The following is a 27,210-nucleotide window of genomic DNA, read 5'->3' on the forward strand; positions in this document are numbered from 1 at the left end:
ATTAATTCATCACTTATCCGTGAGGGGACCTGGGATGAAGGAAGGCAGCCATAGACGTATGTCTATGTTCGCAGCAAGCTTGGCTTCCGTGTCGCAGTGCTTGTGCGACCTATAGCGTGTGAAAACATGTACGTCACCAAGAGGGGGTGGCGTCTGAAAAGCTTGGGACGGCCCTCTCGTGGGCATTAAATTCTAGCCCACATCACTCAGAATAGAGTGACGGTGGTATGTATTTGTAAATATTAAGCTCGTTCTTGGCGACAACATAGTGAACCAACACCACGTCGGGCCCAAATACATTACAAGGACAAGTTAAATGTTGTGAACAAACACGGCTGTGCTTAGATACTTTGTTGAACATTATGTCTCTGCGCCCATGCGCCGATCCAAGCCATTCTACGTCTTTTGTAAACTCGTCAATCTGGGTTCCTTGATGCTGTCTCCATGCTGGAAAGCTGAACATCTAATTCCGTTTTCTGGCTCATTTCCTCGACGTGACCTGCTGTGGCACTTATTTACTGAGCAAGTCTGCACCATTGTGAGGTCAGTTTTGTTTTTGTTTTTCTCAATGCAAACAAGCCAGCAAGTATGGCGGCCGCTACCATGTGACACATGTGTTGATGCCCCCTCCAGGAGATTTTGGTACACCCTATTGGTTGTGTTTTCCCCGGTGCAGCCGGGAAATGTAGTCTGCCAGTTTGTATTCAGACCAGTAATCGATTTGATGTCGCTCAGTACCACTATAGTATTGAGTAACAGCATCAGGCAAATATCACAGTGATGACGTTTAATGTCTATTTAATTCCGCAGTGGATATATCATAAGTTTGGGTTAGTTGCAACTTGCATAGGAGGCCTTTGCTTGTTTCTCCAGTTCAATTGAAACGGGCCTCCACCCTCAGGGGGCCTCCGAGCGCTGGCTGACTGTCGGGTGTCCCCCGCCACCCTTGGCCTCTCGCTCACACGCTCACTCATATCTTGTTGTTAATCTACTTAACGTTGCAGTTAGTAGGGATGGGGCCGATTTTCTTCGTGGCCGCTTGGTAGCTACTATCAGGTGAAATATGTTGTAAGCCTTCATTTTCTGGTACCAGCTCAGGGGCCTCGCTGCTAGTCGAGTCCGCCCAGGGTCTGGGAGGTTGTGGCTCGATCACCGGCTGGGTCATACCAAAGACTCCGGGAAAATGGGAACCCAGTGCTTCCTCCGATCCTCGGCACTCTGCATCAATGGTCGGACTGGAGTAAGTCCCTGCGTCATTCCAGTGTCACGTCCAGGGGCTGTACGTGTACATCAATCCGCCTCACACTTCTGAATCAAGAGTTGGGCTCCTGCCCCGGGCCTCATGACTCTGCAAGGCTTGTTTTTCTGCTCCTCTTAGTTATTGCTTCAAATGGCATTGGATGGCAATCTAAATGAATGCAGTATAAGTTCATAGGTAATGGCATCGATGTCGTCAATTATCTGTCATCGCTTCCTCATAGAAGCTGTTTAGTGTCATGTTAAATAAATTAATACATGTATTAACATTATTAATTATTATAATAAAAATCACACCCGTGTGAACTGAGTGGTGCAAGGTCTTATATAGTCTGATCAGCTATGTCAGTGACGTCACACACTAACCATAGTAACCATGCTCACCTTTGCACGGACACGTAGGTATACAGGTACACAAATACAGACAAAGCTGGTTGTTGGAGTGGTTTGCACCACTCAAAAATAAGTGGCTATACAGGACAGGCATATATCTTGCTTTCTCTCAAAGCAGATCATGTTTTATCTATTATCTGTGGCTCATTTGTTCAACAGGTTCATGACCCTCAGATATTCTCTTGGTCCTAAGCTTTCTTTCAGCACAAGTCTCAGACGTCCTAAGGTCGCTCAGTCAGGAGATTCACCAATGCTTCTTCAGCTGGCGTTGGTCGGTTGGGGTTTCTTCGAAAGTGATGGTTCTAGTATCTTGCGAAGAAGTAAGTCCATCACCATCACCCTGACCCTGCAGCGCTGTTGATTCTGCAGCATGATTATAGATTGCTCGTATGGAACATAGTAGTGTATCTCATCCCAGTTCTGGACGAGGGTGGTCTTGAACAGTTCTCGGGTCTGTATGACATGAAGCTATTTTAACTTCTTTAAGCTCATATTCAATTGCTCAAAGGCCTCATGAAGAGCATATGCCGCTCATGTAAGTTAATTCATTAGGGGCATCTATCACGTGGGTGTCTAAATAGACTAGGATTAAGATCTAAGGCTTTTCTCTTTAAATATCGGTTTCTCTCTCTTTAAACGGCTTATCGGGCTCGTGTGGTGTGGGAAGTCTCTTCTGCTGATCTTGACCCTCAGCATGATCTCTGTTTCCGATCCGTGCTTAGGATCCCCTATTCACACTTTTAATCATTCAGCCAGGATGAAGTATAAGTAACTCTGTCTCTGCTTGTGTCTTTTAGTTCTGCATTGGGCAACCTGCTTTGGCTGCGTTCTGGACTCCGTAAGGTGGCGCGAGCCCTGCCTAAGCCAGGGCTATCGGTCTTCTCAGCTCATGCCCTCGCTACTCCTGATTCTACTGCCACGCTGATGCGCCAGTTGCCAACCAAACTCAGGCCATGGTCCTCAGCTGCCCATGAATCATTATGTGCATCTAATCAGAAGAGCTTCAGTTGTTTATTCAGGATGTAATGAATGCAAGTGCTGTATCCGATCAGGAATGGTAATCTTATTACCTTGCATATACGGTGGTCGCTGGGTGGAATGCTTACAGGTCGTTATCTCAAGCTTAAATGGCTATAGTAGCATACCGGTTCTCATCTCAAGCTTATGTTCATAGCGGCTCTGAAACAGCGGGCCGGTGGCGTTCCTCTTGCTGACAGAGGGCTGGTGGCGTTCCTCTTGCTGAGGACGTCGGCGTAACGGTGAATGGTTGCACTACACGCGTGTAGTGCAACAGCAGCAGCAGCAGCAGCAGCAGCAGCAGCAGCAGCGTAGAATATTCCTCTATAGTGGCAATAGCTCAAGCTTAAATGGCTATAGCAGCATACCGCTTCTCTTCTCAAGCTTGAGAAACAGCGGGCCGGTGGCGTTCCTCTTGCTGACAGAGGGCCGGTGGCGTTCCTCTTGCTGAGGACGTCGGCATAACGGTGAATGGTTGCACTACACGCGCGCAGCAGCGTAGAATATTCCTCTATTGGCAATAGAGGAATGGCCTATCGGCGAGCGCAGCCAAGCAGGCCTTTTTCAGCTAAGCTTAAGGTTAGTATGCCCCAGCCGATCCCAGATGGTTGTCTCTCATGCTGGGAGAAGAAAAAAGAAAAGAAAAAAGGGGATCGGCCGGGGCCCCACACATTATATTTTCTCAAGAGGTAAGCCTCACGGCTCGGCGTGCAGTCATGGCTACACATAGCTCACATAAAAGTTAAAATATCCGTGCAAAATCCAGAAATGCATAGCTTGCATTTCGTCACTATTCTCAGTGGGACATCTGCACGGATGTGTACCGGTTGAGTATTCCCGTAGGGCGTTCCGGTTCTGCTTTGTTGGGGGGGTTGGCATATCCGGCAGGTTCCAGAAATGCATATTTGCATTTCGTCACTGTGTATCCATAGTGGGTCACCTGCCCGGATCAACGGTGAGAGTTCACCGAAAGTATGTGTGTTGGGGGGGTTATTGTATATCTATCTCCCTGCTCTTTATATTCTGTGTTATTGCTTAACCATGCCGAGCAGGGAGAAATCCAGCAGAGCCGAACGCCAAATCTAATATCATATGCACACTTGTTACTCATTCTGCAATAAATATTGGTTTAACTATTCGTGAGTTGTCTGACTGAAATGAGACGTAGCTTGCGAAGTTAGTTCATTCAGACAACCTCAAGGGGGTTCATGCCATGCTCAAGGCGCATACTATACTCAAGGGGTTAACATGCTGCATTACTATGTGGGTGTACAGTGTGTGCAGTCCCTCACGTCATTCGCCGATGCGGCAGTCAGCTGACCAATTGGGCGGGCTACTTAAGCTCACCAGTCTGCATGCTCTTCCTGCCTTCCTCTGCATATGGTCCCCGGTTGTATGCGATGTTTTTTCCCACCTCCTCCCCAGCACCACCACGGCTCTGCTATGTATGTTCCCCATGGGGGGTTATTGTATATCTATCTCCCTGCTCTTTATATTCTGTGTTATTGCTTAACCATGCCGAGCAGGGAGAAATCCAGCAGAGCCGAACGCCAAATCTAATATCATATGCACACTTGTTACTCATTCTGCAATAAATATTGGTTTAACTATTCGTGAGTTGTCTGACTGAATTGTATATCAGCTGAATAGAGGCTCTATTCAAAGACCCCCCTTATTCTCATCCAGACGGGGGAAAAACTTGAGAGACACTCTTGTGCATGCTGACTTTCATTCTCCCAGGGTCACTCAAATACAGACCCTTCTGAGTCCCTTGCCCAAGGGAAACTATCCCTGTGGCAATTGTGCTCAGTGCAGCAATACTTTTAAGGCTGCTTCTTTCACTCATCCCCATACAGGCAAGAAGTTCAAAATTCAGAGTATAATCACTTGTATTTCCACACATGTGGTTTATATGATCCGTTGCCCATGTGGATTGGCCTATGTGGGCGGCAAAACCACTAGACAGCTCAAGCAACGAATTAGTGAACATAAGAGCTCCATTCGGAGAAACGACCGTGATTACCCTATTGCTGTCCATTTTTTTTTTTTTTTTACTTTGTTTTTATTTCAAAAAATGAAACACGAACAATGAAACAGAAATCAAACATAAATGTGAATACAAGAAAACAAAAATACATAACAAAAACAGAGACAATAAAATAAATCAAAGAAAAACAGAAAAACAGCTTGACAAACTTCAAAAATACAGCATTCGTCAGACAGTACAGGACAAGGCAGGGAACAGCAGGAGACATGACTCATAATATAATATAATATACAGCAGATATCCAACATTCAAAGCATTTTTATAGACTCAACAACCCCTACTCAGCACTCTTAGACCTCTACACATACACCGAAACACCCAAGTACAATATTACAGAAGTCCATTTAAGTATGAAACTTTCCATTTTTAATTGTAACCTTGCCGTCATTTCCTCCATTATATAAACCTGCTTCAGTCTCTGTTTCCATTGGGTTATAGTAGGTGGTTTTACCTCCCTCCAATCAGTAAAAGTATGCTTAATATGTAACTCCATCCACGCACCTCCTCCGGTATAATTCCCAGCAGAAATAACTCGGGTCCAGAAGGAATATTCAACCCCAAACATTTTTCAATTTCCTTTTTAACATTTTTCCAGAACCCTGAAATTATTGGACAATCCCAAAAAATGTGTGTATGGTCTCCAACTCCCCCACAATTTCTCCAACATAATTCTATGGATGGTGTTTTCACGTATGAAGAAATGACCAGAGGAGTATTGAAATATCTAGTTTTGAGTTTCCAATCAAATTCCTTCCACAACTGGCTATTTATTCCCTTGTGACAACCTTCACACATGTCCTCCCAGGTTTTGTCTTCAATTATTATATTTAATTCCAATTCCCATTTATCCTTAATGTACCATGTATTTTGAGAAACATCATCCAGCGCTTTATATAAATTAGAAACATGTTTTTTAGTTGGGAATTTTTTTTCTGCAATACCAATGAAATACACCTCAATTTCGTTTGGGGTTTTCCTAACCAGCTCTCTCTCTCTATGATCCATGATATAATGCCTTATTTGTATTGCTGTCCATTTGAATGACTCTAAACATGATATTTCTTCTTTTCGTTTTATGGGTATAGAACAAGTCTGCCTGCCCAACAGAGGCGGTAACCATGACCTGTTACTCAAACAACGTGAAGCATATTGGATCCATACCCTTCAAACCCTTAATGATGAACTGTTACTAAATGTCATGTTATAAGTTTGCATGTTTTTCAGTACTCTATAGTTGAGTGTCTCATCACCCTTACGGCCCTATTTGGCTCTACAAGACCCCCCCCCCCCCCCCCCCAACGCTATTTACTAATATGTAAAATATATAAGCACTTTAATTCAGAACTTCTTGCCTCGTTGAGTGAATTTGGTTTGTGTATGTATATATATTCTATGTATTTTTCCATTCTCATTGTCTGTATGTCATGAGAGCAGGACCTAGTGACTTTTTGTCTCTTATTGTTGACTATGTTGATTTCCTAATGTATTTGTACAACCATTAGTCTTTACATCTTTTCTCGTATGAGTTTTGAGTGGTGTAAACCACTCAAGTTCACACGGGTGTGATTTTTAGAATGAAACTGAAATGATGTAAAAGTTATTTGGGGTCCTTGTGCCTTTAAATTATCTATTGTGATTGGTTGATTCTTTTTCAAATGTTTGTATATAAGTAACTCTGTCAAAATGATGTGTTATGCCTGAGGAAGGTCCCTAGTGACCGAAACGTTGCTTCATTAAATAAGACAATACTCTTGTGCCGAGCAGATAAACAGTGTGCGGGTGTACCTTATTGCTTTCTCCAATACAATACTTAAAATAACAATTTGGACAATAGCCAATGCTGATTGGCTATGCCTTTACTTTGGCTATATTTTGTTTTGGGCATTATTTATTCCCCCATTTTCCCAGGGAAAAAACTAAGTAAGTAAGTAATATTCCACAAGAGGGTGTGCTTTACCGTGATTATTGGCACGCCAGCGATGTGATCAAGAACGAGGCTTTAGCAAGCATCACTGAAGTGTCACCTTATTTATTTTCAGATGGCAGTCAACAGGGCGAATATGCAGCCAATACCGATGTAAGGCTGATATATCGTTGCAACGCACGCACGCACGCACGCACGCACGCACACACGCACACACACACAAATCAGAAGGAGGAATGCTAAATCAGAAGGAGGAATGCTAAATCAGAAGGAGGAATGCTCCTGCAGCTGTGCCAGCCTCCTCTGTGGATGGGATCTGCTGATCTATGAACTCTCACAGCTTCAAGTACGCCACCTGTGGAGAACAGACAGAAAAGGGGCAGTTCTTGAAAAAGACATACAAATTGAGGATATCTAGCAACAAGATTAATGCAACTTATCTCTGCCAGGCAAAGATACCGGTAATCGTTCTCACCCATGTGTTTTTTCTGCAGCTAAAGTATTTCACAAATCAGCATCATATTTCATGTGCCACTATTTACAATAGACTAGGGAAGAGAGGCAGCTGCCTCCACAATTCCCTTTGAAAAACACTGACTGAGAGAAAAGAAGAGAGGAAAATAAAATAAAAACACTAAACCTGCAAACTATTAGTGGGCAGTGGATTGGCTCCTTGCCCATTCTGTATTCTGTAGCGCGACCCTCACCCATAGGAATGCAAATGTTTGCCTTTGTCTGATGGGGTGCCAGGTGTCCCCCAGACCTGGCATGCCATGAGACAAAGGCCTACATTTGCATTCCTTAGTGACTAAGGAATGCAAATGTATGCCTTTGTCTCATGGCATGCTTAGTCAACACCTGTACTCGCCTGGCAGCCAGGTACAATCTCTTTGAAAACCTGTTTAGGTGTTTGATTGTGAAACCACGAAATGCAATTGAAAAGTGTGACGCAAATCAAGTTAGAACAGCCTGTCAACACTTTGTTTTCCCACTCAATTTAAGCACAGTGTCATATACTTCCCTCTGAAAGCGAACAAGAGTCAATTGTGACGAATTACGCATCATGTTAAAACAGATAGTAGACGGACAACCTCTCGCCTAAATAAGTCTGTGTCTCTTAGTATTTGAGAGATTTAACTTAAGGTCTGAACTATTCAGTTATATAGATAATTTCAACTGCAACCCCCGCCATCTAATATTGCTGTTGTAATTGCAATGTTGAAATGAGTCACACATTTGATGAAAATCCATTAATTGATAACACTTGCATATTACCTTTATTAACATTTTTTAATTTTGTATTGTTTTTTCTTCTTTTTTGTTGTTGCGGACATGTTTGTTGCCCACGCAGGGGTCAGTGGTGACACAACAAATTTTCCCTCCCTAAAATGTCATTTCTGGAGATGCCTCTGTACTAGGCAAAGAAAATTCCCAAATATATCTTTCAAATCTGTCAATGACAACTACTGTACGTATGTTATATTTGTGAATTCATAATCTCAGACATAATCACCGTCCCTCCAGTCCAGGCTACGGGAAACATGTCTGCAAGGCTATGGAGTGGAACAAGCCGATCAGGCATCTACTTCTAGCCAATTACAACTGAAATGCCAAAAACTGGAAGAGATACTGAAGCGCATTTATGAATATATGAGTGATGAGTGATCAAAGCTACTGAAGCAGCACATGAAATAATGATTTGATCTTTATTTGAAAATAATGCATGGACGACAACAAACATGCATTCTTTGATGGTGTGGAAAATACACCAGTGCGCATACTGATTATCTGCTCGATACATGAGTCAATTCTTTAATAAAGGCAACGTTTCGGTCCCTCCAGACCTTCCTCAGTACTGTGATGCCCAAGATGACCTGCTTGTTTTCTAAACAAAACTAATAAAAATAAATCTAAGTGCATTATAGAGAAATACAGTGTCCAATAATAGAGGCTATGTGCGTGACATCGTACCCGGAAGTTATGTGGGAACGAGTGTCAAAAAAACACTTCTAGCCTTGACTGACCATACATCCAAACAGAAAAGTCCTGGTTGTATTAAACAACGTTAAACTCACCAACATTGCAGGTGTACAGAAAGCTTGAATTATTCTCTTTCTATCTGCAGTTTTTGTTTCATAAAAATCCACCGTAGACATGTTATGAGCTACTCTGTTTTTCCAGAGTTGCAGGAAAAAAGGACAAGTTGCGTTTTTTGGGCTTGTTTTGAAGATCTAACAAGCCAACATTTATTTGATACTATAATTCCCCATAGGTTTGGGAGTAGTGTGAATCACATTGAGTGACAGAGTCTGGTGTCTCTACGTTTTAATGCCCTGGCTAAAGTATGTGTTGTAATGTTAAATGACCTAAACATCAAATATTAGTATTTATTTATAATGATAAATGCATTGAATCTTTTTTATTAGGATTATATGGCCATATTATTGGGCTTGTTTTTCGAGGGGAGATTTGGCTTATTTATCTCGCAAGAGTTTTGGAGGTGGGTTGGCTTATTTTTCCTCACTAGAGTTGGCAGCACTGGTGCATACGATACAACATGACATCTGGAGGACGGAGGAAGGGAGCAGGCATTGGAGTATGAGGCTATATCAGTCCAACCTGCTCAGTTCCTTCGGACCGGCATCCAATCCTCACCTCCTCGCTCTGAGGTGGGACTACAACACGTGTGGAGAACGCAAGTAGAGTATTGGATTTAGGCGAGAGAGCAAGTGAGAACATCAACAACACACACAAATGTAGCACTATCGCCAATTTGCCAGAGAAAGGAGAGTGTGGTAATTGTGTTGTAAATCAGACATAACGGAATAACGTCTCTAACCGCTCCACTGAGCACAACTTTGTAATTTAGCTTTGTGGTGCGCTGCAAATTGACGATTTCTCCGACTAAAAGCTGAGACGTCTCTTTCACGCTCTATTAGTTAAATATAGCAGCACTTCAACACCTATTACAGTACCCATCTTCAAACAAAAAGCCACAGATGGCAGTGATTTAATGAACTTCATAACGTGAATTCACATAAAAACACAGCAAAAAAAAAAAGAAATCCCTCAAATTAACTCCCACTTCACTCTCATTCTTTCCCATCCGCTATTCCTGGGTCCTGCAGGGTCATAACAGTGCTGGGTGTGCTCCTGTGAGAGCTCTATATTGGGATGATGGATGAGGGCATTTGCACACACTCAAGGCCTCCCGTCTACTCTGCCTCTGTGCCAATGTCTGCTCTACGCTCCAGTGCATGAACGGTAATTCATACAAATGATAAACAGCGACCAAGAGGTGAAGCTCTGCAAGAGACGATACGTTTCTGTCTGCTACTAGTTCCTCCCCATCTATAGAAATGATAACCCTTTAGTCATAGAAGGAATGTACAAAACGTGGGCTTATCTCGCGAAGAATGTACCGATACAATATCAGGAGATGGGTATGAGGAGCCAGAGGCTCTATAAACCTTTCCCACAAACAGTCATTCTTTGATGCTCACAGGCAGGCATTCTGTTATCACAGCACTCAAAACTTGGCAACGTGGCAGGGGAATATTTCTCGACTTGAAGAGTGAGAGAGCGAAAACGAGAACTAGACAGAAAGGGAAAGGGAGAGAGAGAGATTGACATTAGGTGAAAAAAAGGATAAACTGTGAGCACAGAAATGTGGAAGAGATTCTAAACTCAATCCAGCTGCACAGAATACTAACCCATGCCCTATGAGGAAAACAAGTCAAACAGAATTTCTGAGTCATTACGGAGGTAGTGGAAGATTTCAGAAGGCCAAGGAGATTGTCCCAGCAAAGTGAACATAGCCACTGACCCACATAATGATGTGGAGTCTGGGCCCAATCGTCCAATCGTCAGATCATCCTGGGTGTGAGAGACCATTACGTTAACACCGAAGGGAAAAGAGGTCCCACTATTAAATCCAATTGCTTCTGGGTTTGTGATTCCATGGGATGACTCAAGCATGTCATTAAATTCTGCAGTCATTGAGTGCTATTGACCTGAACCGTGATTGTTTCTGCACCTACAGTATGACCAACAACATACAGGTAGCACTGCCTTGCCGGACCATATCCCAGCAAATTTAGAACCCATTCCTCAGTGTTCATTTAAAAATAATTTTTCTTTTACACTTTCAGAGTTAAATATTAATGAGCAAGAAATAAACCAGTAATGTAAGGCTTTGGTGGGAGTCGGTGCAAACTGACATGGGACATGTCATCCTCAAGTCTTCTTCCCATTAATGTTGATGTAAACACTGATACGACCCTGTGTGACAGCAGCAGCGCTTGCGATGCATTCCCGTCCCTATGCATCCGTTGGGCCACGTCTAATGAACCCAGACGTGTTTCCTGGGGTGGGGAGTAATTAATTTCAACGATGTGCAGCGGCTCCAAGTGTGACGTCTTGTGGACTGAAGGAATGTATCGATCAAACTCGTCCTCAGTTTTAGCTGCCCAGTCTATTCCGGGCCACGTCTATCTTACTTACCAGACGGTTCTGTGTGTGTGGGTGGGGGAGATTAATGAGGTGGGGTGAGGGTGGGGTGGAGGGCAGTCTTCTCTTTGGTGCAAGAGTGACACTTCTGAGTTGGGACTACTTTACGCCTCATTACGCTCCCCATTAAGGACGGAGGGCAGACCACGACCGGCCTGACCGGAGGTCATTACACAATACACATCAGAAGCGATGTGATTAAACGATACGAAAAAGCGATGCGAATATATATTTCACATCAAACTTTTATTTTAGTGATGCCTCCATTCGTACAGGTAGATGATTTTAATCAGGCTGAAACATTAACCCTGTTTCGAAACAATCTCCTCATTATAATCGCACTCAGTGTGCATATACTCATAACACCAATTAATCGCACAAAATAATGCATTGCATTTTTATAATGAATTGCATTTTTATAGCGCTTTTCCAAGTGCTCAAAGCGCTTTACAATGGTTCATTCATACATTGGGAGGTGAAGAGGCGAACAGTCAACACCAGTGTCCTCAAGTCCCACATTCATACACCAATGGTGGCGAGCTCACACCGACCGACTCATTGGAGGCAATGTAGGGTTCAGTGTCTTGCCCATGGACACTTCGACATGTGGACAGGAGGAGCCGGGATTCGAACCACCGACCCATGGATCATTGGACGACCTGCTCTACCTCCTGAGCCACAGCCACAGCCACAGCCACATCCACAGCCACAGCTACAGCCACAGTCACAGCCACCCCAAAATAAAACACTCCCGGTGTACGGGTGCGGACCTCAAGACAGCACATTCCATGCACAGTGTAATAACAGGCTGTTTTAGGCTGCAGCCTTTCATCTAGTTAAAGTAGGGACTCAAGCAAAGACATGCACACACCATTACATTAAACCTCACTCATACACACCCATGTATGTGCGTGTAATGCACACTTTGTTTCCATGGTGAGAGACAAACACACTTGACTTCATTGCTACTTTGTCTCCTCCTCTGTCTCTCTCTCTCTCTCATATCACAGATCCAGTGCTTCAGATCCTTATCAACCATACCCACAGTGCTATCCTGTTTAATGTCTCCTCCATGCCCAGTGTCAGTGTGTTGGAAGTGATTTGAACAGCGGAGGAACCCAGACTCTCCGAGACCATCTCCGGTAACTGGAGATAACCCTATGATCACATTACCCTATGTCCTCCTCCGTCTGCGGCAGAGCAGGCTACTATGTAGGAAGTGTTTGAGTGGATCCATTTATCACACTCTTTTTTTTTTTTACCATTGTCCCTTCTTAGTTGTCCAGACAGACACCAGCTGCAAAACCTCCTTCCATTTCAGTGCACCGTAATAGCTTCTCCCATTGTCGTGTGGCTGCCCAGATGATCGAAGGCAATCCCAATCCCCAATATAAGGATTTGCTCATGGGTTCTAGCCACAGGGTTTGATATTAGAGGCAGTCAGGAGTGTATCAGTCTGCAGTGAGACAGGGCCTGTGAAATTTAATTAGTCACCATCCTAGAGGCTTGTGGTACAGAAAACCCACTAGTAAGCATTTTAAGTATTAGCCTGCAGCGCAGCACCTTCATAATAACACAGCAACAACAGAATGACATTCTTATAACACCTTCACTCGCTTTAACCCATTAAGACCTGGCTGAGGACCATTCTACAAATGCCTTCTGAATCAGTGAATCTCAGATTTTGACCAAAGAAAAAATCACACACGGTGTGAAGTGAGTGGTGTAACTCCGTGTGGGGTCCCCGAAAGTTCCAGACGCACAGGAACGTGCCCAGGGTGACGGCCTGCGAGCCGCTCCGCATCCGAAACGGTCCAGAAATGACAGAGTTACCGTGTGGGGGTCCCCAGGGGGCTCCGGGGGGTCCCCGGAACATCCAGACCCCCAGGAATGTGCCCAGGGGGCCGGCCCGGTTGCGGCGAGCCTCCCCGCGTCCAAAATGGTTGAGAAATGACAGAGTTACCGTGTGGGGGTCCCCAGGGGGTCCCTATACTGTACTGGTCTGTCACTGTACTGTACTGTCACACCAGAAATCATCATATATATTGTTAATATGTGCGTGTGTGTTAGGTTGCACAACAGTGACCCTTGGTGGTGAAAACCAACCAAACGCTATTTCCGTGCTCGGCCGGACCCAGGGACGGACCTAGGGACACACATAGCTGTCTATAGGAGTGGTTGCACCACTCAAAAATCACACCCTTGAAGTGAGTGGTGCAACTTCGTGTGGGGGTCCCCGGAAGTTCCAGACCCCCAGGAACACGGCCAGGGTGCCGGCCCGGTTCCGGCGAGCCGCCCCGCGTCCGAAATGGTTGAGAAATGACCGTGTGAGGGTCCCTCTATACTGTACTGTACTGTACACCCCAAATCATATATATAGTTAATATGTGTGTGTGTTAGGCTGCGCAACAGACTGACACTTGGCTGTGAAAAACAACCAAAAGCTATTTTCGTGCTCAAACACAGCCAGCCAGCTTTCGTGCTCGGACACAGCCAGCCAGCTTTCGTGCTCGGACACGGACACAGCCATCCAGCTTTCATGTTCAGACACAGCCAGGGACAGACCCAGGGACACACATAGCTGTCTATAGGAGTGGTTGCACCACTCAAAAATAGCAGATGTACAAGCTTGCAGCACGGCATGAAGTGACGTGCTGCAAGCTTGAATATCTACTATTTTTGAATAGGAAAAATGTAACATGATGACAAAGACTCTTTCCCTGTTTTAACGGTTTCAATTCTGTAATTTAGATTAGATAGATCGGCTTCTATTAATGGTTAGATCAGCTTCTATTAATGGTTATGTGTAAAAATAATAACGACTCATAATGTCCCAGTCTCTGGCCCGCTCAGATCCTCTCTAATGAGAGCCACAGTCCATCCATAAGCTAGTTCAACAGACCAAATAATTGGAGCTCCACCCGACAGCTGCTGTGAAAGAAAAAGCTTACTGCACAGCTTTAATGTCACTTGGAAGAGAAGAAAGTGCCAGAAGTCACTTCCTTAACTTTCTGCACAGGACGTAGCAGATAATGTGGTGGTAATTACTCTGTAACAGTCAGGAAAATAGCTGGAAGAATAGTGTTGTCAGCACAGTTAACACCGCTCATTTTTCTAGTCAAACAGTTTTACAGTAGCTCTGGCAAAATGTAATTGCAACCATAGGTCGCAGTTCACCATGAAAAGAATTTTGTGTCTGTCTCGTGACACGCTCCATATATGGCCGCCTCAATATATGAAGATCACGACACTGACCTCATCAAACCCTGGATAGCCATACATGGAGAAGACTGGATCATCACCTAGATCTGCATATATGGAGCCGGCCAGCAACTCTACATCTGGCCTCACGGACACCATGTTGATCTGACCTCATCAAACCCTTAGATCTCCATATATGGAGCTGACCTGTTCTGACATTCCATATGTTGATCCTCCCCACCCGTCCATCCTCTTCGATGTCTCTCTTTTGACCGTTACCTGTCCCTTTAGGGCGAGGTCGCTTCTCGCCCTCAGGGCGTCTTACTGGTATTAATACTAATATTTGTCATTGTTGTTAGTTGTAGAAAAGGTATGGTGGGGAGTGGGGACCCCGAAAATATCGTATGCAAGTAATCAAGACTATATGAACAGGAGGCTCTGAATCGCGTAATAAATTGAGGAATAAAAACACTGTAAAACACTGGAGAGTTAGGGAAAACGATGTAAACAACAATAATGAGCTCTCCTCTCACCACCCAGAGTCCCTGCTGTGTGGAGCTATTGCTAATATAAAACTCAAGACAGAATAAACTTATCTGGTAGATTCTGTCAGATCACACATGGACACATGGCATCAACGCATGGTGTTGTGTGCTGGCACACTATACACTCTGTCTTTCTTTTTATCATTCATTTTTTAAGAGCCTGCCCAGGGACTACAGATGAAATTTAGCTTTGGCTAACTCTGGCCCATTTACATTGAGGTGAAAACTGACATGTTGATTAATGAGCTTTGTCCCTGTCAAATAAATAAATAAATAATCACATGACATACTTTATCCTTTGGTTGTCTCACCTGGTACTCGTTCATGCAACGCAATGATGTCGGAAGAGAAGAGTTGCTGTCATCCATCAATTGTTTTAGCTCTTCACATGCCTTCACTGGCAGGACCAGAGGATGGCCAATGGCACTGACCTCCCAACTGGTTAAGATTCTGAAAACACACATGCACAGTGCATTAGCTTTCGCCCCAAACAACAGCTAGTCTTCCTGGTGTCCAAGACATTACAATACAAAACATTACAATCACTGTGTAAAAAAAAATCACACGTGCTCTTGTCATACATCATCCAATAAAAAATGAATATACTTAATGTAGAAATTTGTCAACTTATGTTATCTTTTAACCATGATACAATGTTTAAAAAACTCATAGTCAATGGCAAATGTGACACGTGTTGGCACAAAGCTGTATATAGGAGGGGCTAGCACCCCTCAAAAATAAGAGGGTGTACAGTACAAGACCAAGACTTATTTTCAGAGTATGAAACAGCCAATATGGCTCAGTTGAAGCATAGAAGAGGCATATAAATTCAAGGCAGAAGCAATGAGTACCATTTTAATATTTAAATATCTTTAAATCCCTCAGAAAACAGGATGAATGGCTTCTGTGACGTGCACTGGTGCATGCATGTGTGTGAGCAAGAAAGGAAAAAGGGGATTGAGGAGAAAGAAAGAGATTTAGAGAGGAAAGATCGATGGCCCGTCTGAGCTTGAATGGCGCCGATCCAGTTTCACTGGGGGTGACATTTAGCCATCTGTGTGCCATTCCTTGGAGGAGCACACGTCTCACCTTCTGGAAGTGACAGATAACGGCCTCTCTCTCAGCCTATGTCCACCATGGCAGACCGCAACATGGTGACATGGTGGAAACACATGCATCATACAACAACAGTGGTAAACAACACCATAGGACTAAGTCACCCAAATAGATGATTACCTACCGACTGGCAAACCAGCTGGCAAACCAGATGGCAATATGGACAGTTATAGGGGATTGTGCGAACTAGTCCAGTGGGTTTTTTTGACAGTCCATTAGACCTTATTTGGAATTATTATATTCTGTTTCTGTACCAGGTTAAGCAACACAGGCCACATTCCTGTGGCACAGAGTATCATATGTGTTGGTGCTGTAACGATGATAGCGTCTTTCAATCAAGGCATAATTGAATAATTTGACAGTGGTTACAACCTGTATTAACCTGGCTCATTGATTCTGCGGTTAATTAGGAGTCAAACTTAACAGTGCCTCTGCAGTTAACACCCCGATCGCCCAGGACGAAGTTTTATCCAAAAGACGAAGATTATTGATATCAAAGCCGATCGCATCGCTCCACAGCCTAGGAGCGCCTGTTGCGCAATACTCGATGTTGTGTAACAGTGGGACGTCATCGAAAATGTTCCCCTCCTGTTTAGCCGACGAGACCAAAAATCTTAAAACGTTAATAACTCTTGATCTAAATCATCTCGTCCAATTCTAAGAAAAGATCATGTGTTAGACGGCCCACCGCGGTCCCGTCGCTAGTCGCGATAGAATTAATCATACCTCCCGTTGTTGTCGATCGGCTCTAGAGTGCTTTGGCTACATTTAGCTGCTACATCCACATCCGGGATAACATCCGGTCTGTCGGTAAAAGTGCTCCGCTGCTATACATCGCCGGGCGCTATGATTTAATGGATTAAATAACCCCGGGCAATCGGAGTGTTAAGTGTGCCCCGATTGTGACGGCCTCGATCAGAGTCATCCACCTCCCTTCACATCACGTTAGAATCCAAAAGGTCAAAGATGAGTGATTAGGTGTTATGTAGTCTCTCGAGACAGACTGTTGACTCCATCAAATTCAAAGGAAAAGAGGGTACTGTTTTTCCTTTATTTTTTGACGATGGGTTCTCAGATTGGGTGGAATGGGAAAGTTACAAGGGGAAATGGCAGCTGGACATAACATTCCCTGCAATTGAATGATGTCCATTCCGTGTCACTTTCTGAAAATTAATGGTTTGGAACTGAAAAACTGTTTAAGAGCCAACAAGCAAACAACCTCAGCCCCGATTTGATGAAATATGTAACAACAATGTCCAGAAATTCCTCCTGTGTGCTGGAACAAGCACATTTTCCTCTGCTCCAAATTGCTTCTTAATGGAGCTGTATCTCGATCGAGGACAAACTATTTTGTTGTCAACAGAATATAGTCACTTGGATAAATGTATCTCTTCTATGGTAATAGAATAAAACCATTCAGTGATATTAATCATATACAGGATTGTCATGACTGGAGGAATGGAAAAGGTACCACTTCTCTAATCATTCTCTTATTATCCTTGATCAGCTTTTGAAGTACTACAATACATTGTTTTCTGCTTTCGTCCAGTGGTGATCCACAACAATCAGTCCTTACAAAACCCCAGCCCCTACAATATGAACTACAGGGTAAGAGGTGTTGTCAGATAGCTAAATTGACAAAACCGCCTCATTTTGAGGGGCGCTATAACCCCTCCAATGTATGGCTTTCAGAGGTGATGTCATGTGGGAGCCAAGTTTATGGCCTTTTAATGTTTGTCTTATTCATGCTCCCCCAAAAATCAGCATGCCCCCGGCCGTGACGTCATGCGACAGCCAAGTCTATGAACTTTTTATGTTTGCCTCTGAAGCCAAATTCCAATACCCCAAATCTCGGCCACTCGCTCACTCACACTCGGTCACTCCAGCATGGCGGTGTTACGGTGAAATTGGTGACCTGCTGAAATATGTGACAATCGTGTTGACATCACTATAATGTCAGTGTCCGAATGTAAATCATTGCAGTTTGTTCATTAGCAGAGTTCAACCTATATTTAGGCCACGTATTTAAAGACTTCCATGTAAGTTGTGTGAAGTCCACAAGATGGTCACATATTTCGGCAGGTCACCAATTTCACCATAATCTGCCATGCTGGAGTGACCGAGTGTGAGTGAGCGAGTGGCCGAGATTTTGGGTATTGGAATTTGGCTTAACCATGCCTCCCTGTGATGTACAAAAGCAAACAAAGGCGCCCCTCACTTCAAACAAGTGTGATTTTTAAATAGAACAGAAACTCGCTTAATGTCAGGACAAATTCAGGGAAATCAAAGTTGTTTTGAAAGGCGTTTTCAAGATGCCTCTTGGAACATTCTAGCATTCTACACTACAGTAGGACCAATATTACAGCTCAATCTAAAGAAAAAAATCTAAATATTTACTGTTTTTCTGGATTTGGGTAAAGAGGAGGGGGACCAGATGCAGAGTGTTGATTCCAATTAAAATAATGAGGATGGAAGATTCCACCGGTGGGGTGCATGAAGAGATGCACTCATGTGCGCACAGACGCACACCTATTATACCTTTCAATGTATGACAGCAGGCACACAGAGGCTCGCCCCTTTCATAACAAATCCTACAGTGCATTGAACGGACACTGTTAAATCTAATGTGTTCTGACAACTTGGGAGTTGCCTTTGAATTGGTGGGTTAATTTGCGAAATGACAGACAATTAGGTTTGAATACACAATCGTAGTGAGAAATGTGTAGTTTCATCTCATATAAACAAATCATAGACTGTTATGTTCCCTTCCTCGCTGTGAGCCGTGAGACAGGTGGTTGCTTAGTATGGTTTGCGAAGGAAAGATAAAAGGAAAATATTAAGGACAGGGAAGAGACATGGATTGAGGGGGAGTGGGGGCAGGTTGAAGAAAGTGGCCTTACTCTCTTTGGCTTTGCATGAGGTCTTCATCAGAGCAAACTATGTAGAGGACTTTCTGGGCTCTGGCGGCTGTGCATGATCGAATGTCAGGCCAGAGCTGTTGGCCCGGGGTGACAGGTTCGTCATCATCATCGCCGACAGCCTGTCTCTCTGGAATGGATGCTGTGATGGAGTCGCTGTTCAACAGCCAGAGCTGCGGAGCGGACAAGTAATTTAACCCATTAAAACCGGGAACACATCTGTCTCATTTTATACACTTTATACCATGCTTTGATCTTGTAGATCAGGAAAATGTGCGAAAATCTTTATATATATTTTGTTTTTAAAGCCAACATTTTTAACTCAAATCTTTGCTTCTGGGGGTCTATATATTTTGAGATGAGGGTCCATGGCCAAATACATATAATTTGGGGGATCCTTCACATGAAAACGTTTGAGAACCACTAATCTACCAACATGTGTTTTTCAGAAAACTGTTAGAAGACAGAATTGGGTTCTCAGGTCTTAATTCGTTAACACAAACAGGTGTCATGTGTGCACCTGAGCGGTCAAAGTCACATTACAATTTACAATTTACAATTTAGGCATTTAGCAGACGCTCTTAATCCAGAGCGACTTACATTAAGCAATAACAAAAGCATGGCATACATCACATATATAAAAAAGTAGTTATCATGAATCATGCGTAGACTAAGAACGTAACAGTGGAGTATCTATGTAAACTATACATACTATACTATATAATATATTATACATGTGTACTATAAAGTGCTATGACTACATAAAGTGCAATTCTAGAGCTGTCTACGTAACAAGCTATAAGTCTGTTTAAAATACTATCTAAGTCTACATAATGTGCTATCTAAGGGGCTAATTCACATTCAGCGGCACACATGTCAATACATTCAAACCTTCACCGAGACAAACATCATAATACAACATTCACGTTACTCTTATGCTGTGTTCACTGGAAGGTACAAGTACAAGATACATTGCGACGCAGCATATCTGTAGCAGCTGTTGATAAACAACCACAACAGGGTCCCACCGTGCCTCAAGTCTAATTTAGGCTGGTCCGGTGCATCTCAGGAACAGGACTAGTCAATACATCTCTCGTCTGACGAAGATGCATTGACATCGAAACCTTGTCGCTTTTACCTGTACCCTGTAAATAAAGTCTGTAATTGTCTTCCTTCCACAAGTGTTGAAGATGAACAATGTCTGACGAGCGAGAAAAATATAAAGGGAAATATAAAGCTTGGGGTTTAAAAGAACACGGCCGACGACAGCAAGAATTGTGTGAGCGGGAAGGTGAGTGGAAATGGTTAAAAAATGTTGAAGCAGCTACAAACGTCAGGAGCCGTGTCGGGGGCCTCCATTGAAAATGAATGGCAGCCTGTAGCTTTGTCGCTGCCAGTCTGACTCTGTCTGAAGTCTGAACACAGCATCAACGTTACTTAAGCCTTCTAACATGTTGGTTTGTTCTTACCAGTAAAAAGGCATTTTCATCAGGTGTCTGGATAGTGAAGCGGAAGGAACTTAAAGTACTGGACAACGCCAGCAGCCTGGCTGCTATCGTCTGTTCCAGGAAACGAGATCTAGGAAAGTCGAGGACAGTGGACAAATAAAATGCCTGCATTTAAGCTGCACATTCCTCTGCTTTCATACCAGATGGCATGCCAACCTGGAGACTCGTCTTCTTCCAGTCATAAAGAAATCTCAGGGAAGCATCAACAGTAAAACATCTTTTCTTGTATATTCATCAGAACCAAGATAATGTGTTGCGAATAAAATTCATTTTCATATTCAAATATTAGATGAAACTCACCTGAGTAGGGACATGTCAGGTATGTAGTCTCCAACACTAGACTCCACCACTACCTCTGTGATGTACAGTTTCAGGGTTTCTAATATTTAAAAAAGGAGAGGTCATCAAATACTCCCAAAAATAGTAGTTGATTAATACAGTATGCTACTAATACATTATGCTACAGTATGCCCCCCCCGTGTGTGTGTGTGTGTGTGTGTGTGTGTCTGTGTGTGTGTGTGTCTGTGCACATGTGTGTGTGTGTGTGTGCGTGTGTAGAGCTAACCTGATGCAATAGCTTCTCCAAGTACTGATGAGCAGCTCTTACAGGAAATGAGCATGAGTCTGTGGCATGGCTTCTGAACACAAAAACAAACAAAAAATACATGGAAAAACAACATAAATCCACATCAGATTGGGAGGAGGCAGTGGAGAAGATAAAGAGATAAACAGACAGAGAAATAGCCAGATGGCCAAGAAATCCATTTCCTATTTCCCCCCCTTCATGTCAGTGATACCAACAACATTATGCACAAAGAGAGTGAGTGAGTGATAGAAGACCATCCAATCCACATAGACCACATGGAGGTATGTTGGTGTGTGCCAATAAAAAAGTGGACATGGGAGTACTTTGTCCTCCATTTATTTGACATTTTGGATGTGCTACCTTTAGGGGATCCCCCCCCCCCCACAAGATATTATCTTGTCCGGACGAGATAATAATTATCTTGTCCGGACGAGATAATAATTATCTTGTCCGGACGAGATAATATCTTGTCCGGACGAGATAATAATTATCTTGTCCGGACGAGATAATATCTTGTCCGGACAAGATAATATCTTGTACGGTCGAGATAATATCTTGTACGGACGAGATATTATCTTGTACGGACAAGATAAAATATATTTTGAATGCATGGCCATTCAGGGGCTCCGTACATTAGGCCTGCATGTTCATTAATAATTACTGTATGTGTCCGGACATCACTATGCTTTAGCACACATCAATATGCTGCAACAGCTCGTAAAAAGAATGACCTCCCAAATTAACTGCAGTCATCCAACTCAGAATTCTACTTTGGAAATTTGGGGTAAAAAAACCTCAGATTTCCCTGCCCTGGGCAAAAGATAACGGCATAGCAACCGAAAACATTGCTTTTAAACATATAACTGGATCGGTTATACGAAAGCAATTTCTGGGCGTCCCAAATGTTCTACAGTAGTGGTGAAAATAATGAGTTCTGATTTGTCCTGATTACAGCAATAAGCTCTGACATTTGTGCCATTTGTTCCCAGCCACCTGTTTTATACTTGCTCACGCATCATGTCGAGCTCCAAAATTAGTCAATCTATAATGCGATGCATTGTGAGCTTGCCGATGTACTATTTGGGGTGCGTAACACCGGCATGCATGCAGCCATGTATAAATCAGTCTTAGAAGAGTGTCTCTCACCTTCGGATCCTGGCTGCCTTCTGTGCCGACAGGGCCTTGTTCCTGGGTGAGAGTCTCTTCACAGCCACTGTCTCTGGCTAGAAGGATGAAGGTGTCACCTAGTAAACAGTCCTCTGGACGGGGCAGCAACTTCTTGTTGTTAGCAAATGGGTCTGGGTGACAGCACCAGTCATCTACAATGGCATTCCAGTTGCCATTAGGAAGAGGGAGCACTCGCTTAAACACCCTTAGGAGTGAAAGAGAATTAAATAACAAGTTATTCATAAGGCAACAGCCAATATTTGCTTCTATATATTATAATATTCTGGGTATGTTGGCAAAGTACAGTTGTGTACATTAGGATTAGGGCACAAGCACATATCACCAATCAAATCTAAGCCCCTTCAGATTCAAAGAAACTGACTGACTTCACCAAATTAATGAGAATGGAGACCATTGCATTTCTTAGTTTGGAACTGTTTCATAGAAGAGCAATAGCATGATTGTCCTGAATATTAAAAAATAGGAATACAAAAAATTCCAAAAAGGTAGCATATCCAAAAATTAAACAAACGGCGGACAAAGTACTCACATTTCCATTTCTTTATTGGCACACACCAAAAAGGAACGCTTACGCGTTTCGGCTATGCAGCCTTCATCAGAGCATTCACATCAAGTGAATTCAAGTCAATTTATACAAAAGGGTCAGAGTTCACCGACAGCTGAAATCTCAAGTCAATCAACAGGGTCCAATCACAAACTGATTTGAATAAGCATTTTGAGGCATAGTATATATCTCAGTTACACATCCAGGCATTAAAGCCAATCTTAACCCAAAAAGCATTTTAACCTATAGTCATCATTCAGTCATTGGGTGTCATAGTATTGAGTGTATATATCCACTGCATTTCTCTTTGGGCTAGTCTCTTTAGAATATCACCCTCTCTGCTGGGCATCTCGATTCTCTCAATCCCACAGAATTTTAATGAAGAAGGTGAACCATGGTTTGCTTCAGCATAATGTTTTGCAATGGCATAATCCATATTTCCTGTACGGATTGCAGTTAATGCCTGGATGTGTAACTGAGATATATACTATGCCTCAAAATGCTTATTCAAATCAGTTTGTGATTGGACCCTGTTGATTGACTATTGACTTGAGATTTCAGCTGTAGGTGAACTCTGACCTTTTTGTATAAATTGACTTGAATTCACTTGATGCTTGAATGCTCTGATGAAGGCTGCATAGCCGAAACGCGCAACCGTTCCTTTTTGGTGTGTGCCAATAAAGAAATGGAAATGTGAAAATTTGTTTAATTTTTGGATGTGCTACCTTTTTGGAATTTTTTTAATTCCTATTTTTTTAATGTATACTGGATTTGGGTTTGGCTGAATCCAGGTCTGGTGAGTCGCGGGCGTGTGCACGTAACGAGCACGCGCGCAACAAATTCACGGGACCGCGCTCACGTAAATACGCTTGCGTTGACGCACCGCGACTTCTCTGAGCAAAAACGCAGGTCTCATTGAAAATGAACTATAGGCACGTTTTATCGCTCCCCGTTTGCAAGGCCCTTTATGCATTTGACTTTTAAACTTCAATGACCTTTAAGTACTCCAATGACCTTTCTTATCAGCTTTCAATTTTAATTTATACACAATTCTATCACACTAAAAAGGAGATTCTTGCTACTGGGAGGAATAAAACCCTGGGGTTTCATCCACGGCTCCAAGACATCAGTCAGAGATGTTGTGTTTCTCTTCCTGTAGACAGAAGAAGTCATAAATAAACCTGTTTCCCATCAACAGCCACACCTGTCTTCCAGTATCCTGGTCTGGCAGCCCTGGCAATAGAAGCAATAACTCTCCTTTACCCGCAGTCTCTCGATCACATCGACTGAAGCCTCTGAGGAAAACACAAACAAATAAACAAGCCAAACTCAGTGAGAGGGTGTTAAGCTTATACTAGAGCACCAAGTTGATGAAATACTGGATGGGGAAGGCAGCTTGGGCAGCAACTGCACAATCAATCCCTGTGTGATTGGGTTTGTCAACGAAAACTCCCCCGGATGTGCTTCACCGTAGCATCCTCTCAGGGCAAAAGTTGGTGGGAGTGATTGTAAATGACCAACTTCACAACATAAAACAAGTCTGGAAGCACAGTGATGAAGGCATGGTTGTGATTCTGACCTTTCCACTGGATAGAATAATGAGCAAACCATTGTTCCTATATCATCCTCAGTGGAATGTACTTCGAATATATTTCACAATGAGCTCAAATAAAAACCCAGCCCTGCCCACTTCACCTTTAGGCCTATAACTCTTGAACCGTAGGTCGGACTCGGACAATATTCCCCCCCCCCCCCCCGGATTCCTTGGATCATGAATCTGTGGAGTCACGTAATCAAATAAAGATGTATCGGTCAGATTTGTCAGATTGCGTTTCAATTGGCTATGAGTGCCTTCAAAAGGTTAGTGGTGCAGATGTTTCTAGCCGTAGCCACACAAATAGTTTTTCAGAACATTTTGAATTTCACTGATAACAAATAAGCTATATTACAGTTAAAAAAACCCAAAACAAAACAACACTAAATAATTCATGAAAACTACACTAAAACTAAGCCTTTGAATAGTCAAGTATAAACTAAACTAGCAAACGGTTAAAATCTGCTTTAAAAATTAAAAACTAAAAAACCTAAATGAATAAAAACAAGCTAATGCAAAAATCTCAAATTATAATAACTTTAATGTGAGGTCAAGCTGTTTTGAATGAAACGTGCACAGCTAATTAGAGCAGAATGTTCTCCCCAAGTTAACTTCACGAGTACCTTCTCCCCAAGGATGTGAGTCTGTTCTTGGCATTCTTGGTATGGAGAAACAGTGAGTCAGATCAGATGTGTGGGATGAGGAGACTCCAGAGGGCAGAAGTCCTCGTTCACCGTCTCAGATGACCATACAAATATGTCAATAAACCAGAAGGGAGCGCAATCTCCAAATAGTTACAATAGACTTTGTACTTCACAGCACAAAAAGGACTGCAAATAAGGATGGCAAAGCATAACTTTGTGTGAATGTGCTTTAACCCATTAAGACCTGAGGCTGTAGTTCTCAAACTTATTCATGTCAAGGATCCCCAACATGTATTTGGCTCTAAAATGACACATTGCAGATGCTTTCCTGGTTTTAATGGGTTAAGAGGATATTACCTTCATCCAAGTGTTGGTCAATGTTGATGCGCAGTCTAAAATGTATCTCTTCCCCTCCTGCTGTCTGGATGCTGGACTCCGGCTCATAGCTGACTCCTGCTGGCACCTCAAATCGCACGGAGGCTCGAGGAGACAGGATGAGGAGGGACGAATCTCCCGCTGTCACACGCACCTCGGGAGGGTCACCAGCCACATCTTTCCTAGAAGACAGGGCGAGCAGGCAGGCACACACACACTTACAATTTACAATTTAGGCATTTAGCAGACGCTCTTAATCCAGAGCGACTTACATTAAGCAAGAACAAAAAGCATGGGAATACATCACATATATAAAAAGCATTTATCAAGAAACATGCGTAAGCTAAGAACGTAACTAGAACATATCTATATATAATGACACTATACATATAAGCTATACATATATATTATACTATGCTGTACTGTTATTGTGCTGTCTACATGCTATATGTCTGTTTCAAATGCTATCTAAGTCTAAAAAGTGCTGTCTAAGGGGGTAGGGTAAGTGCTATGGGCCATGGTGGAGTCTGAAAAGGTGGGTTTTCAAACTACGGCGGAAGATCGGGAGTGATGCTGCAGTTCTGATTGCAACGGGAAGTGCATTCCACAGTTTTGGGGCCAGAAGGGAGAAGAGTTTGGGACGTGTGGAGCGTTGTCCCGGCGTTTTTAGTGAGGGTACTTCCAGCTTCCCTGCGTTGGCTGATCTGATCTGACTTACTAATTTCTTCCAATACCAAATCTCGAATGTATCTCTATGTATATGTGTAACGCCCGGGATGCGGCTCAGAGCCTCTGCCTGATGGCCTCAAAAGTCTAATATCTTCCCCGGTCCAGAGGGATATCCCTACGCCGGAGGCCCGAGTTCGAATGCCGGGCATTACATTGGTGCCGTGGCCCGGATCGGGTTTCCCCGTGGGAGGAGGTCAAAAGGGAGGTGAGTGTAGCAGAGTGGCTCAGAGCCTCTGCCTGATGGCCTCAAAAGTCTATAAATATATCCTTAGTCTAGTGGTTAAGATGTTGGACTTTCACGCGGGAGGCCCGAGTTCGAATCCCAGGCGTTACATATGTATCGAAACATTATATTTCTACTCATGTCTCATAAATCAACAATAGTTATGTTGGACTGTAGACAGTAAATAAAAACCATCTAGTGCCAGTCATGTATTTCCATCACAAAACTAAACTGCTCTAAAATATATATGTAATAGCAACACCACCACCTGCTGGTGGTCCAGCTTTACTACCACCAATTTCAGTGATGGGTGCATCTTTAGCTCATGCTTTAGCTAGTATGCATGCACTGACTGTCTTACATGCTCAGCAGGGCAGTACATAAATTAAGAAATCCAGATTTAGTTTTTAGCGTATGTATATTAAATATGCGTACATCCGTTTATTTAATTTCATTGATTTTGTTTTACTTTCAGTTCCCTGATCAGAACTACTGATGTTAGCTTAGCTTAGGCTACAATGTTTGGCAAAATACAAGAGAACAACGTTACTATTAACTTACCCGACAATTAGAAGACCGGTTTGTAGTCGTTTCCTGAGCTCTAGGAAAAACCCAACTGTTTGTTTTGTTTTGGCTGACATGATTGTCCCAGAGGCGTGGGAAAAAATAAAAGAGTAGAAGACACGTGTAGTCTGAAACAACACCAAAAAATTTGTAAACTAACACGAGACAGGGCGGCTAGTTTGGACAGATAGAATAATTGAAACACAATTCAAAATGGAATGTTATTTTATTTGACTAAACTAAACCAATTCATTACACCGCTCATGAGGTCGGAACCTGTTTATTCCGCAGCAACAACAGGAGACTGGCGGACGATTGAGGGGAACGT

The 27,210-nt window shown here is 43.1% G+C and overlaps 1 protein-coding gene across 1 annotated transcript; it reads right to left on the bottom strand.

The window, feature by feature from the left end:
* Positions 1–6,727: 6,727 nt before the first annotated feature.
* Positions 6,728–27,196, bottom strand: ube3d (ubiquitin protein ligase E3D). Its single transcript, XM_079503037.1, has 10 exons — positions 26,880–27,196; positions 25,349–25,548; positions 23,958–24,048; positions 22,168–22,393; positions 21,001–21,073; positions 20,736–20,814; positions 20,397–20,505; positions 18,910–19,100; positions 15,205–15,343; positions 6,728–6,993 (listed from the first exon to the last, which is right to left on the bottom strand). The coding sequence occupies exons 1-10, from the start codon at positions 26,957–26,959 to the stop codon at positions 6,973–6,975; spliced, it is 1,209 nt and encodes a 402-aa protein (XP_079359163.1). The 5' UTR covers positions 26,960–27,196; the 3' UTR covers positions 6,728–6,972.
* Between the last annotated feature and the right edge of the window lie 14 nt (positions 27,197–27,210).

The sequence above is a fragment of the Electrona antarctica genome, assembly GCF_951216825.1.
Source record: "Electrona antarctica genome assembly, chromosome: 6".
Lineage (NCBI taxonomy): Eukaryota > Metazoa > Chordata > Actinopteri > Myctophiformes > Myctophidae > Electrona > Electrona antarctica.